This window comes from Protobothrops mucrosquamatus, unplaced genomic scaffold, assembly GCF_001527695.2.
Source record: "Protobothrops mucrosquamatus isolate PMUCROS unplaced genomic scaffold, P.Mucros_1.0 scaffold289, whole genome shotgun sequence".
In the NCBI taxonomy this organism is placed as follows: Eukaryota; Metazoa; Chordata; class Lepidosauria; order Squamata; family Viperidae; genus Protobothrops; species Protobothrops mucrosquamatus.
In genome coordinates, this window is record NW_015386633.1 from 441,912 (window position 1) to 456,456 (window position 14,545).

General features: G+C 35.1%; 1 protein-coding gene across 2 annotated transcripts in view; it reads left to right on the forward strand.

Annotated features, from left to right (window-relative positions):
- GRIP1 (glutamate receptor interacting protein 1) overlaps positions 1-14,545 on the forward strand; it is a 370,480-nt gene that overhangs the window by 220,724 nt on the left and 135,211 nt on the right. For both annotated transcript variants that reach the window (XM_029283947.1, XM_029283946.1), the window contains exon 2: positions 2,089-2,169. In XM_029283947.1, coding sequence (XP_029139780.1) covers positions 2,089-2,169 — 81 coding nt within the window. The remainder of the gene's footprint in view (positions 1-2,088; positions 2,170-14,545) is intronic.

Below are 14,545 nucleotides of genomic sequence, written 5' to 3' on the forward strand. Positions count from 1 at the left end.
AACTTCAAACCATCACTAAGCAAACTGTTGTAAGTTGAGGACTACCTGTACTTGGTCTTCAAAAGAAACTACTTTTATTAGTCATACTCTGGTTTCAGATTGTATAAATCTTTTTGTGTTTTATTTTTATTAATTTATTTCTTTGAGTAAAGTGAAACAGAACAGTACTAGGACTGGTTGCTACAATTGAAGTTTAAAAGCTGATGTAAAAAAATATACACAATAAGCACAAACACAGACTACTGAAAGCTTTCAGGAAATAATGCAGAATGATGGAAGACAGTCAGTCTGTATTGTTAAATATGCATGAAGGCAGCAACTACTGGTGATAATGCAGCTAAAAATAATATTGCAGGATCACAAGCAGTTGGAGGTTTTTGAAAAACATGCAGCTCAATTAATGTATTTCCACAGTCATTTTATTTCCACTGTAGACAAAGATGAAGACATCTGCAAAATTTTGTCTGTGTGCCTACATGTGGTCTCAATAAAATGGTTTCATTCCTTAGTTCCTGGGTATTTAGCTTGTGTGTTTATTTTCTGTTTCTAATACTGGCAACTATATCGATGCAGTGAAAACTCTCAGCCCTTGAAAAAATAGACAACATTGCAAAGTGGCATATTTTGTGCTATTGTGATTGCCTTTCTCACAGTAGTCAGTGATATGATCAAAACAAGTATGGTTTGTCTGAAGGATGTGCACTAGACATCATAATTTCCCCAGCCCAGGAGACTTAATTCTGTTGACTCTTGAATTCTGTTGACTCTTACCTGCCGCCAATTTGCTTTGACCATTAGTAGTGCGTATAGGTTTATTGTATGCTAATGCTTTCTACAAGAATTTGCGTACAATAAACCTGTATTCATTTGAACTGCCTGGACTCCTGTTTTCCTGCACTTGACTATTGCACTGCAGTAGGCACTGCAGGTTGTAATGTTGCTATCTTCTACTGTACTAAAAAGAGTCAGAGGTTGGTGCCTTTTTCTTTACTTTTTCCCTCTTTTACACTATTTTTTTCTTTTCCCTCACCCTCCTCCTAGTTTTCTATTACTTTTTTAAAATTTCTCTTTGTATTTTATATTTTGATAAACCAATAAAAACATTTAACCAACAATTGCACTGCTGTAGGGAATGACTCACACGAGGCAGATCTCTAAGTGCATCATGTGATCAATTGTACATAATTCACTACAAAAACAATGTCACTATTTCACATCAATGAACTTATGTCCATTGCTCAAAGAGACAGGTAACAGAACCCAGGCATAGTATTTTCTGCAACAGAAGTGTGAAGAAGGTCATTCCCATTGCTATGATAATGAGTAATCAAATGCAGATCCTTCTATATGACTTACTGATATGTTCATTTAGTAAGAAGATCCATTCCAGGATGACATTAAGGAGCTAGCCTCTGCAGATGGAGGGCCATTTGCCCATCTTAACTAAAGGATGCCCTTTTGCAGTAGTAATAAATTATTTATTCATGACTTTATGTATTCTTGTATTCTTGTGTAATTTTGTATGGAGATTGCTTTGAGTTCTTGGCATCTCTTGGCCAAGGGCCCAGTTGCAGATAACTAATCGTTTTTGCTCCTTGTAAGAGGAGAAAGCTCTCCCATAAGAATGGGGAGGAAAAGTGTCAAATGGATACAAGCTCTATAATAATTAAGCTGATTTCCATAATGGTTTTGCTACTTTGAAGTGATTTCCAAAAGAATTCCAAGACTTAAAGAAGTAAAGGGAAAAGTGACATTTTCAGAGGTTTTGTAATTTTTAAAATAAATAATTCCTATTGTTATTGTTATTTGTAGCACCTTGCTATAACATCTGAGATAACCTTATTCTCTGAGATTCTCACCCATTTTTCTTAAAGCATGTAAATATGCAAATAGTAACTAATAGGCCTTCTGTGTAAATATTTTGTAGTATGTTAAAAGCTGCTTGAGAATCAGATTAAAATTAACTTTTCTATTAACATTCAACATTTTTTCTTGTTCTGTGGAGCAACAATATAATACATTGAGGACTTCAGCTGAAAATTATGCCCAACCTTGAAACTGAAATTGTCAGTGTTTTCTGTGTTTCAGATGACAGTCCATATACTAAATCTGCAAACCAGTCAAAGCCACCTGATGGAGCACTAGCTATAAGAAGGCAGAGCATTCCAGGTATACAAGTATTTATATACTACTAAAATTTGCATGTCTGTTTGATTTTTGTAACATTCAAATAGGTGAAATGGTGCATCAAAGAGCAACAATTTTGGAATCTATGTACCTCAAATGAGCTAACTTTAAAAAATGGGTCCAAAATCTGCAACCCATGACATCTGGAGGACTAAAATTTGGTAAAGTTGTGCTGCTTCAGTGCTGCTGCGCCACTACAGCTAGCCATGGTCATGTGTTTGTCAATTCTAACACTCCCTGCCAACTTTTTACAAGCAAAGTCAGTGGGGAAACCCATGGGGAGCAATCTCAGCAATCTCACTATCTTTTACCCAAATTGGCATTTGCCATTTGAACTGATGTATTGAAAAGTAAAGTTCTAATCTGAAGTTTAAAGATGGGGTTTTTATTAAATGAGTTTTAAGTAGTGATAAGGTTGTAATTATATTTTTTGTACTGAATTTCATAATTAGCTACTTTGAATCGTGTTTCTCTCTCTCTTTCTCTCTCTCTCTCTCTGTGTGTAAAACTGAGTTTTAAATACATAAATGTCAGGTGAACTTTTCAGAAGGTAGGAAGTAGAACATTAGGTAACTTAAAGTAATCAGGATCATAGAAACATTTACACTGAAGAAAAATTAATACATTGGAGAATTTTAGTTGATTAAAATCCAGTGAAAATAGATTTAAGATTGTGAAAAACTAGTAAAAACAGAGGATAAAGCTTCACATGATTCAATTGTATTGGGTTCAATCATGTATATCTTTTGATTTCACACACACACACACAAACACACACAAACACACACAACAGCTTATGAATTTTACAGAGCTACAAAAATCAATAGAAATAATAGAACCTGAAAGCACCATCAAATGGAATCGATGGAAATGAAGTTTAAAAGAGAGAAGGGCATGTAATTTAATTGTGGGCATCATTGATTGAGATTGTTTTCAGTTTTAATAGAATTTGTCAGAAGAATTTTATCCAACCATCAGTGAATATTAACACATAAAACATTACATATTCAGGACAGTTTTCATTGTTTAACCTGCTGTTCTGAACTAAATTGGGAGAAGATACAGGATTTTTTCCCCCAGTTGTAACTATTTTGCCTAGCATAATTACATCTACTTTTTTGAAACTTTAATCTTATAACCTTGTAAGAAATGTGATAATAATAGAAATATCCTGTTATTTCTAGTGAAAATATACAATCTTATTGTCATGGTTCTGACAGACAGAGACAAATAAAGCATAACTCCGAGGCTTGCAAGTTCCTCAAAGAACATGTTTATTGATACAAAGTATCAGCATGTCAAAAGTGAAACCAAGTCTGAATAGACACAACAATCCCCAATACAAAGTTAAGAAATCCTACCCCTAAAGCTATACAAGCTACTACATTCCCCAATATATCTTCTTGGTGGGCTTTTCACAAAACGCCCAGCCTGCAGTCCTGGGAGCAGTCGATGACCTTGGTTCCCACAGGAGAAAATCTGTTTAATCTAGCGAAGCACCTGGTAACCCCCCCCTCCCTCCGTGCTAAGTGTCAACTGAAAATGAGTAGGGAAAATGGCTGCAGCCATGCTCATTTTCAAAGTTGACAGTCGGCTCCCCATCAGAAAAACAGAGTCTCTTTCAGGGAAAAGAAAAAGCAGGTTAAGCATTCCCTCAAGCTTGTGAGGGTATTTATCATAAAACTTTTTTTAATCAATCTTTTCACCTTCACATTTGTACATTTCACCCATGTAGCCTCTGAAAGGAGGTAACCTTTCCACTGGACAAGGTATTGTAACTTTCCCTTGTATAGCCTAGAATCAAGAATATGTTTTATCTCATAATGCGTCTTTTCCTCTACCACCATTGGACCAGGCAACTCTTTTGGAATAGGTCTTAAAGTGGATTCTGACACAGGTTTCAAAAGACTGCAATGAAACACCAGGTGAACTTTCCCCAACAATCATGGAAGTTTTAACTCCACCATCACAGGGTTTATGATCTTGATAATGGGGAAAGGGGCAAGGAATTTTGGACCCAATTTTTTGCTGGGCAACTTTAACCATAGGTATTTAGTTGAAAGATAAACTAATTGTCCAACATAAAAAGGGGTTTTGAGGGGAACATTGTTTGTCTGCCTGCTCCTTGTAAACCTTGGTAACTTTGGTCAATGCCTTCTTCATGTTCACCCAAACCCCCTGAAAAGATGTCACCCATTGGTCCAAAGTCTGGGAAGTAGGAGGCTCCTGTGGGAACTCAGACATGGGCACAAAATCTTGACCTATCACTATTTTGAATGGGGTGAGACCAGTGCTACTGTGCACAGTATTATTGTAGGCTACCTCTGCAAAAGGTAAAGGGTCATCCCAATTAGACTGCTGGTAATTTACATAACATCTGAAGTACTGTTCCTCCATTGCATTAGCTTTCTCAGCAGCTCCATTAGTATTCGGATGAAAAGCAGATGAAAGCCCCTGGGAGGACCCAATCAGTTTAACAAACTCCCTCCAGAACTTTGCAATAAACTGGACCCCTCTGTCAGAAATAATCCTCTTTGGAGCCCCATGGAGTTGGTATATGTGCTTCAAAAACAGTTTGGTTAGCTTCTGGGCAGAGGGAAGTCCTGAATAGGCAATGAAATGCACCTGTTTGGAAAATAGGTCAACCACAGTCCATGTCAAAGTTTTTCCCTTGCTCTCAGGTAATTCTACTATAAAATCCATGGCTATCTCCTCCCAAGGTTGAGAGGGGTCGGCCACTTGCTGCAATAAACCTGGTGGTTTTCCAGGACTCTTCTCCATGGTAGCACAAGTGACACAACTTTCTACATAACTCTCAATGTCCTTTTCATTCTCGGCCACCAGAACTGCCTGTGCACTAGATGCAATGTTTTTAAAAATCCAAAGTGACCCGCTTGCTTAGCGTCATGACTCCATTGCAACACCTTTAGCCTGAAGCCTTCTGGGAGGTATAATTTAGAACCTTTCCAAGCTAATCCCCCCCTTAAAGTTAATATAGATTTGTTATCTTTAAACCAGGCATCAGTCTCTAACTTCTCCTTCAATTCCTTTAGTGATTGATCGTCAGGACCAGCAGAGGGTCTCTGTGTGTGTGTGATCTGGTTGTTATTTGGGAAGTGGATTGTGGCAGAGGAATAATGGAGTTAATTACTTCCTCTCGGTTGCTCTTGAACTGGAGCATTCTAGACAAGCAGCCATTTTCAAAGTTGACACTTATCTCATCTATTATTAGAGTATTTTAATTTTTCTTTTTTAAATATTGTATGAGGAATATTATACATCAAGATCTCATTTTTACAAATCTGATTTCTAAGATACAGTATACAGTGATAACTTCTTCGAGCAATGCATATGAAACATGCTTCTTTTCTACCATCAAAGTGTGAAGGTTTATTTTTCATGTAGATTTTATGTTTAATTTTCTCCCATTCTGAAAGTAGTGCACTTCTTATCGCATGGTTTTGAAAGTATTTGTGAACTTTAGATTTCTCATACCATATAAAAGCATGCCAGCCTAACTGAAGATCATATCCCTCTAAATAAAGCAATCTTTTATTTCTCAATAGAATCCATTCTTTAAACCAAAGCAAAATAGCTGCTTGATAATACAATCTCCAATCTGGCAGTCCAAAGCCACCCCTTTCTTTAGAGTCTTGTAACATTTTACATTTAATTCTAGCTTTCTTTCCTTGCCAAATAAATCTTAAAATCATTGCATTTAAATCATCAAAGAAGTTCTTAGTAAGTTCAATTGGAACTGTTTGGAATAGATAAATTAGCTTTGGTAAAATATTCATCTTAATCGTTGCTATTCTTCCTAAAAGTGATAGTTGAAGATTTTTCCATCTTTCCAAGTCTGTTTTTATTTGTTTCATTAGTCTCTCATAGTTGTCCTCTTTTAGTGTAGTATATTTTGCAGTTAAATAAATACCCAAATACTTAACCTTTTTAACTATTTGAAGATTTGTCATGTTGGTAAGTTGAATTTTCTGTTTATCTGTTAGATTTTTTGTTATTACTTTAGTCTTTTCCCTATTAATTTTTAGACCTGCCACTTCTCCAAATTTCTCTATTTTCTGTAGTAGTTTAGTCGCGGTTTGAAGTGGTTCTTCTAGTATAAATACCAAATCATCGGCGAAGGCCTGCAATTTGTATTTTTGATCTTTAATCTCCAAACCTTTAATTTCTGTGTCTTGTCTAATATTTCTTGCCAAGACCTCTAATGTAAGAATAAATAACAAAGGGGAAAGTGGACATCCCTGTCTGGTACCTTTCTTAATCTCAAATCCATCTGTGTATTGTCCATTGAAAAGTATTCTGGCAGTTTGTTTCTTATATATTGTCTGAATTGCTTTGTTAAAATTTTCACCGAAGTCCATTTCTTGCAATTGTTGAAACATAAATTGCCAATTTAAATTGTCAAATGCTTTTTGTGCATCCAGAAATATAAGTGCCATCTGGTTCCCTGGGTGGGTTTCATAATATCCCAGAACATTTAAAATAATCCTCAAATTATTCTTTATCTGTCTTTTCGGTAGGAAACCGTTTTGGTCAGAATGTATAAATTCATTCAAAAAAAATTTCATTCTTTCTGTCATTATTGCCCCAAAAATTTTGTAATCCACATTTAATAAAGATATTGGTCTATAATTTTTAATTACTGTATGATCAGTCTCTTCTTTAGGTATCAAAGTAATATTAGCTTCAGTCCATGAGTCCGGTATTTTTGTCTGTATAAAGACTTCATTACATAAGTCTTTCAACGTCGAGATTAAAGTATCTTGAAAAGCTACATAAAATTCAGCAGGAAGACCATCAGGTCCTGGAGTTTTATCTTTCTTTTGTTTTTTTTATTGCCTCTGTAATCTCCATCATTGAAATGTTCTCATTTAATCTCTGGCGCATATTCGCAGGTACCTTTGGAAGGTTTGCCTCTTTTAAATATGCCTGTATTGCCTCTTTAGGAATAGTCTCCGCCTTATAAAGTGTCTCATAATAAACCTTCACATTTTTTTCCATTGCATCAGTGTGAAATTGTAAGTGACCCTCTTGGTCCCGTAACTTACTAATTAGTCTTTTTTCTCTTTCTTTTTTTAATCTTTATGCAAGCCATCTCCCTGGTTTATTCGCATTTTCAAAAAAGTTCTGTTTAGACTGTTTAATCTGTTGTGCCATTGTATTTGTCTCAAGTAAATTCAACTTGTGTTTTAGTAAGTCCATTTGTATCTTCAACTTTTTTCTTTGTGGGTCTAATTGTAATTCCTGTTCCAAGGTATTAAGTTGTTCTTTCAATTTATGCTGAGCAACTTTCCTTTCCTTATTTTTTTTGACGGTATAGGTTATAGCCAAACCTCTAAAATATGCTTTTGCAGTATCCCATACCATTTGAATAGAGGTTTCTTCTTTTTTATTGACTTTAAAAAAAAATCCATTTCTTTTATTGCAAATTGTAAAAATTCCTTTTCCTTCAATATTGATTTGTTCAAAGACCATCTCGGTCTTTTCTTAGTACCTTTCCAAGTCATTTTAACTGGATTGTGATCTGCCCAAATGTTCGTCTCTATTTCAATTTCTTGTATCATGTCCTTTAAATCAAAAGAAGTCCATATCGTGTCAATTCTTGACCATGATTTATGTCTGTTGGAATAAAAGGTAAATTGAGTTCTCTCCAAATGTATCTCCCTCCACATGTCCTGTAAACAAAACTCATCTTTCATTTTTTAAAAAGATTTAGGTAAAATATTACTTCCTTTTTTCCCTTGTTTATGACTCTTATAATCCTTTACTGGGTCAACAATTGCATTAAAGTCTCCAAGTATGCACAAATTATGGTAGTTTAGATCTGCCAATTTGTCATATAGTTGCTGAAAAAATTGATCTTGCTTATCATTAGGAGTGTATATTACGACCATCAGTATTTGTTTTTGATTCCATGTAATCTCAACCATCAAAATTCTTCCCTCATCATCAACGTAGATTTGTTTAGGGTTCATCTTTTCTTTTATATATAAAGCTAATCCTCTTTTCTTTTGTGGTGTCAAGGAAAAGTAAAGTTTTCCAAGTTTTGGAGACAAATTATGTCCATTTTTAGTTTTTGTAGTCTATGAAGTATTTTACTTCTTTTTGATGGGGAATTAAGGCCATTTATATTTATTGAGAGAATTCCAATTTCCTCCATAATTTAATTGTATCGAGAGCTCAATTTCCTAGGTGAGCTTATCAGTCTCTGATCTTTAGGTCTCACATCTCCTTCTGATTGAGCCTTTTTTGGGACTTCTTCCTCCCTTTGTGTTGATGTTCCTGCAGTTGTTTCCTCTGATTTCTTCGATTGTGTCTCTCCTCTCTCCAAGAAGTCTCTGTGATCATTAAAAAAGTCCTCTGCTTGTTGTGGTGTATTCAATCTGTATCTTTTAGAGTCCCAGAAAATCAATAATCCTTCTGGGATCACCCACCTGAAGTTCACTCCTTTATTAATCAGCTTTCTTGTTAAGAATTGGTATTCTCTTCGAGCTTCTCTAATTCTTCTAGGAACTTGTTTGAGAACTACCAGATCTTTATCTTTATATTTCAGGGGTTGATCTCTCACTAATCTCAATATCTCATCCCATATTGCTCTTTTACTGAATCTAACATGTATTTCCCTGGGGACTTTATTTCTCCTTGCGTAGTTTGAGTTCACTCTGAAGGCTTGATCAATTTCTCTTTTTATATGGTCGAATTCCATTCCAAGGAACTCCGCCAATATTTCACTCATCAATAATAGAACATTCTCATCAGTCTCCTCTATCACATTTTGAAACCTTAAAAAATATGACGCACATTCCATCTCGATCGTTGCCAAACTTTCCTCTAAATCCGCATTGGATTGCGCCAATCTCTGATTTTCTCCTTGAAGGGTTTCTAATTTCTGATCCACTATTACAGATTTCTCTTCAATATTATGCATTCTTTGTTGGGTATCAGTCACCGCCTGTTGAAAAGCTTCCATTTTTTGATCCATCTTAAGAAGATCCTTTTTCAGTTCAACTTTAAATTCTTCCAAATCTTTTTTCATATCCATTTTAGAGTCCTCAAAATCTTTTTTCATTTCCATTCTGGAGTCTACAATGGCCTGGAGAATGGCTTGTACATCTTTTTGCTGCGGTTCTGGATGTAAAAAGGTTGTAATCGTTTTTTGAGGTGCTGGACTGACTGAAGTTGATGCAGGAGCTGAAGTGCCCTTCTTCATCCCTTTTGCCAAGTTTGAGGTAGCCATCTTAGTTGTTGTCTTTATTAAATTTATTTATAATCCACCCTCTGGCCCGATTAGTTATAATCCAAAAAAGGAGCCCGATGGCCAATTATAATCCACCAACAGGCGCAGGAACAACCCCCCCCCCAAAAAAGAAAGAAAAACGAGGAAGTCAAAATTGAAACTTAAAAAAGGAATAAGATAAAAAAATATTTATGTAAAAATTGACAAAAAATATAAAGAAGTAAAAAAAATGAAAAAATAAGGATTAAAAATATAGATAAACAAGCCAAGTGTTCTTCAAATATATATATAAGAAAAAAAAGAAAAAAAGCAGTAATAAAAATAATATAAAAAAGAAGAACAATCAAGAGAAGCAAAAGAAATAAAAATCAATTTATAATCCAATTGAGTAAAAAAAAAGAAAAAAAAATTTCTATAGTTTCTATTTTCCTTTAAGTAAATTAAGCCAAGTCCAAAACAAAAATCAAAGGAGGCAACAGAGAAAGGGATGAAACACCGTCTCTGTAGTAAAGTTCACATTAGATAAGAATGTCTGGGCAGACAGCCAAGTGTCTGGGCGCTCAGCCAAAACTTCACAGCTGAATCAACAAGTATAGTGTTACAAAGGAGCGCCCAAAAACCGCTACAAAGTAGCCACCAGGAAATGCTGTTCTTTCCCTGCTATTTGTAACAGGGAGGCAGATCGAAGCAAAAAGAGAAAGTACTTTCAGTCAATACACAAAACCGAACCTAGGTAAGAAAAAATATTCTAAAAAAAAATATTCTAGAGAAAGAAACGAACAAAAATAATTAGAGTGGCTGTCAAAATATAAATTAGTAAAAAACTCTTTCTTTCTTCTCTTTATATATGTTGGCAATCTGGTTTCTTCAGTATAACTCCAAAAATAAAAAACTCTTCACACTTTTAAAAGCGCTGAAACCGCCGCTTTTTGGGAGGGGGAGAAGCAATAAATCCCCTCCTCTTCCTCCCCTTTCGCCTCCTGCTTGATCTTAAGGTCAGGCAAATTTTCCCTCGGTCTACTTTGCAATTATAGTCAACAACATCTCACCCGGACCTATTACTTGCTTCTTTAAACAGCTGAATCTCCATCAGCGATGATCTGTTGAAGATGGCAGCAAACACGAAGCTCTCCGCCTTTCCCTCGCCGGTTCCAGAGGCTATTTTGGGGTCAGAGTGCCGGCTACCGCCGGCTCCCTTTCCCCAAAGAGTTCACCTCTCAGTGGCCACCCCTCCAGGGTGGCATTTGGCCCTAACGGGCCCGCCAGCGAACGAAATTCAGACCCTAAGCATGGAGCATTCGTGTCCCAAGGTCTAACCCAACGACGTCATCGTGACTTTTTTTCAAAAGTGTGAAGGTTTATGATGACACTTGAATATATTTGGGGGTTTGTATGTGTGTGCCATGAAGACAGTGTTGACTCCTGGCAACCGCTTGGACAAGTCCCTGCCATTTTCTTGGCACGGTTTTTCAGAAGGGGTTTGCATTGTTTTCTAAGGCTAAGAGACACAGCCTGGCCCAAGTTCACCCAGTTGGCTTCATTCTTAAGGTGGAATTCATAGTCCCACAGTTTCCAGCCTGATGCCCTAACCAATATACCAAGTTCTAAACTACAGTATATCTTGTAATTCTTTATTATTTGTAGAATAAGAAAAAGGTTGGGCTGCAGCAAGCATAACAAAACATCCTTGGATAACTTAAAGTGGCATGATCTGATAGGTCTACCAAAATGATCAATTTAATAGTTCTTAACAGAACCTAGACAAATAACATGTGAATTAAAACTTACAGTTTTATAGTTTACATGTTAAAAATTATACTTTTTATTACATTTGCTTCAGGGAAAAAAAGATATTAGATGTCCTCCTTGGTTATGACAATTGTAGTTGAAGATAGGTAAATTTCAGGCTACATGATTTATTTTGGTTTGACTTGAACTCCAAAATCCATCAAGCCAAATCTAAAATAAAACAGAAGGTAGAACTAAATTTAAATTGATAATTCAGGCGATAGTGCTGATTTCTTAGTATAATTTATTTCCCAGATTAAAAAATATAATGAAACACGATAAATATGATGTACAAATGCAGTATGAATTACTATATTCATTATCGAATCTAACCAAAAACATTCCATAAATCCACATTAATAGCTTTTCAAAAGTATTTCTGAAGAATATTAATCAAGAAAAATAACCTATTAGGACATGTGAGATACTATTGTTTCTAACATGGAAATTCACTCTACTCTTAACTATTTAAAACTGAAATACTTTCTAGAGATTAATTATCAAATCCTGACCTTGCTTTAAATTATTCCTTGATTCTTTTTATAAGAAGATTGTTGTTTTCACCTATTAACATTCCATTTATCACATCAGGGTCTTTTAAATCAAATTATGTACAACATCCTTCCCCAACCCAAGGATACACAAATGTATTGGAACTACAATTCCTAAACATTTCCAGCCATTGGTCATGGTCTCTATGATTTCTAAAAATGTATAGTTCCATATATTTGGAGATTATTGGGTTGGGAAAAGCTGTTGTATTACATCAGAATTTCAGTTGAAACATTTGTAGACATAATTCCTTCTTATTTATTATCTCATTTATTTTAATGACAAAAATAATTCTATCTTAGACTAGCCTACAGCTCACAAATACCAGTACTTTAGACATAATGCTCAGTTAATTAAGTGTAATTAATAAACAATAACATTAAATGACAAATAGCATGAAAAAACATGGAATGACAAATTAATGCTGCATAATAGTACTAAATGATAATAGCACTAAATAGCAAATTTGGTATATTTTGTCAACTCATTTTATTCCTGTTTAGATTGCTAGTTAGGCACATGTTTGATTTAGAATATAATTAGAATATAATTTAGGCAAATGTCATCTCATTTCATATATCTGAATAGACCAGAGAAAACTGCTGACTCCATAAGTAATCCCAGGATTTATGTTTGGAATATATATATATCTTTAGTAGTTATGTCGGCAGTTAGATAATAATACTGAAACATGATTTCTTAAAGTACATATAAAGAAATACATTGGAATTTCTAATAGAAGTATATTGTTTCTTTAGATACTGAAATAATTGGCTTAAAATGCCCTAAATAACATTCCTGCTGGCTGCTTTAATGCTATATCCACTTCACAAGACCACTTTTTGCAATTTAGGTGCACTCAAGGTAGCTTGCTAAGGCAGAATCTTTTTAATCTATCTCTCCCGCCCAAAGCTATATTCAGTATGGAACTGCATTTGCTTTTGCTTTCCCTGGTCTGCATTTGCTTTTGCTTTCCCTGGTCTCCTCCCATTCCTATTTTTGATGTGAAAAAGTGATAAGTTGAAATGAAGTCTTTGGTGCTCTGTAATCTTGGTTGTTTGCTTGCAGACATTTCATTACCCAACTAGATAACATCATCAGTGCAATGATTTTCACCATTTATTTTCACCAAACATAAGTGGGAAACAAGACAACCACTTCACAGACACATAGCATAACACAGGAGATCAAACTCATCAGGACAGGATTCAGCAGTCCATCTACATCTGAAAAACACAGATCACTCATTTGAAGACAGCAAATTTTATATTCTGGACAGAGAAGACTACTGGTTTGAAAGAAAAGTCAAAGAGGCCATCTATATTAAAACTGAACAGCCGTCCCTCAACAGAGGGGGAGGCATATGACACCATCTATCTCCTGTTTATAACGCATACTTTCAGTAATCCCAAGAAGGTTCCACACCTATTTGCACTATGGTTCAAGTGACTCTGAGGATACAGATAAATTCCCAAGTGGCCTGCCCAATGATCTTCAGAGCGCTAATGAATATATGACTGCAAAGAACATAAATTCTTCCATTCCCCAACTATCAGTTAGAACTGAAAAAGCTTCTTGGATGAGAAGCAAAACATTTTCAGACAAAACAACAAAACCAAGACGGTCCAGTTGCCTTTTGAAAAAAGCATCTTTGTTCATTAAATATTACATTTATACTCATAAATTTGCTTCCATCATAAACTTCCTTTTTGCTTTTAGAATTCAATTTCCAATTTTGTATTTCTATAAAACACTTCATAATTCAATAATCTTAATGTTCTTTCAATAAAAAATATACAATTAAACTTTCCCACATTTTACATTTCTCACTGTTGCAGGAGAGCAAAATCTGCAATCCCTTTGTCCAATATTTTCTGTACTCTGTTAATTGTAATTTGGCCAAACACTTTTCTAGCCACACTTATTAAGTTCTTTATTACTTTCTGTATGCATTCTTGCTAACATTTCCTTTGAATAACAGAACGATAACAACATCCATTGCATTGCAGATTCAAGTAGTTAGATAAGTTGCACAAGGCATTTCATAAGCAAACTACATGCATACAGTATTTTAGTATTTATGTGATTACTCTCTCTGTTCCTTCAGCACTACCATTTTTTAAATATTGCTGTAGCATTTATGTCTTCTTTTTTAATATTTTATTCTTGGACAATAACTTTTTTTTACCATTTCTTTCATTTCCATTTCTGGAAATAAACATACATGACAAATAACTATGATTGTCATACAGAAATCCAAAATACTCCTTCAGTTGCTTTGGCTTCAGTTGCATATCAAATCTCATCACTTTCCTTTTTAATTCCATTCACTCTGGTCGATGCTAACCTTTTTAATACACTTCCAAAACAATTTGTATTTGCATCCGAATAGTTCTGCATTATTTTTCTGCATCTTCTTTTACTATATTCTTGCAACTGTTTTTTCTATATCAGTGGTTCTCAACCTTCCTAATGCCGTGACCCTTTAATACAGTTCCTCATGTTGTGGTGACCCCCCCACCCCCCATCCAGCTGGCCGGGGGGTATCAAAAACTTGACCAAAAAAAAAAGGAAAAAATGGGAAAGTATAGGTAGTCCTCGACTTACAACAATTCGCTTAGTGACTGTTTGAAGTTACAACAGCACTGAAAAAGCGAATTATGATCATTTTTCACACTTATGATTGTTGCAGCATCCCCAGGGTCATGTGATTTACATTCGGATGCTTGACAACTGATTCATACTTATGACGTTCACAGTGTC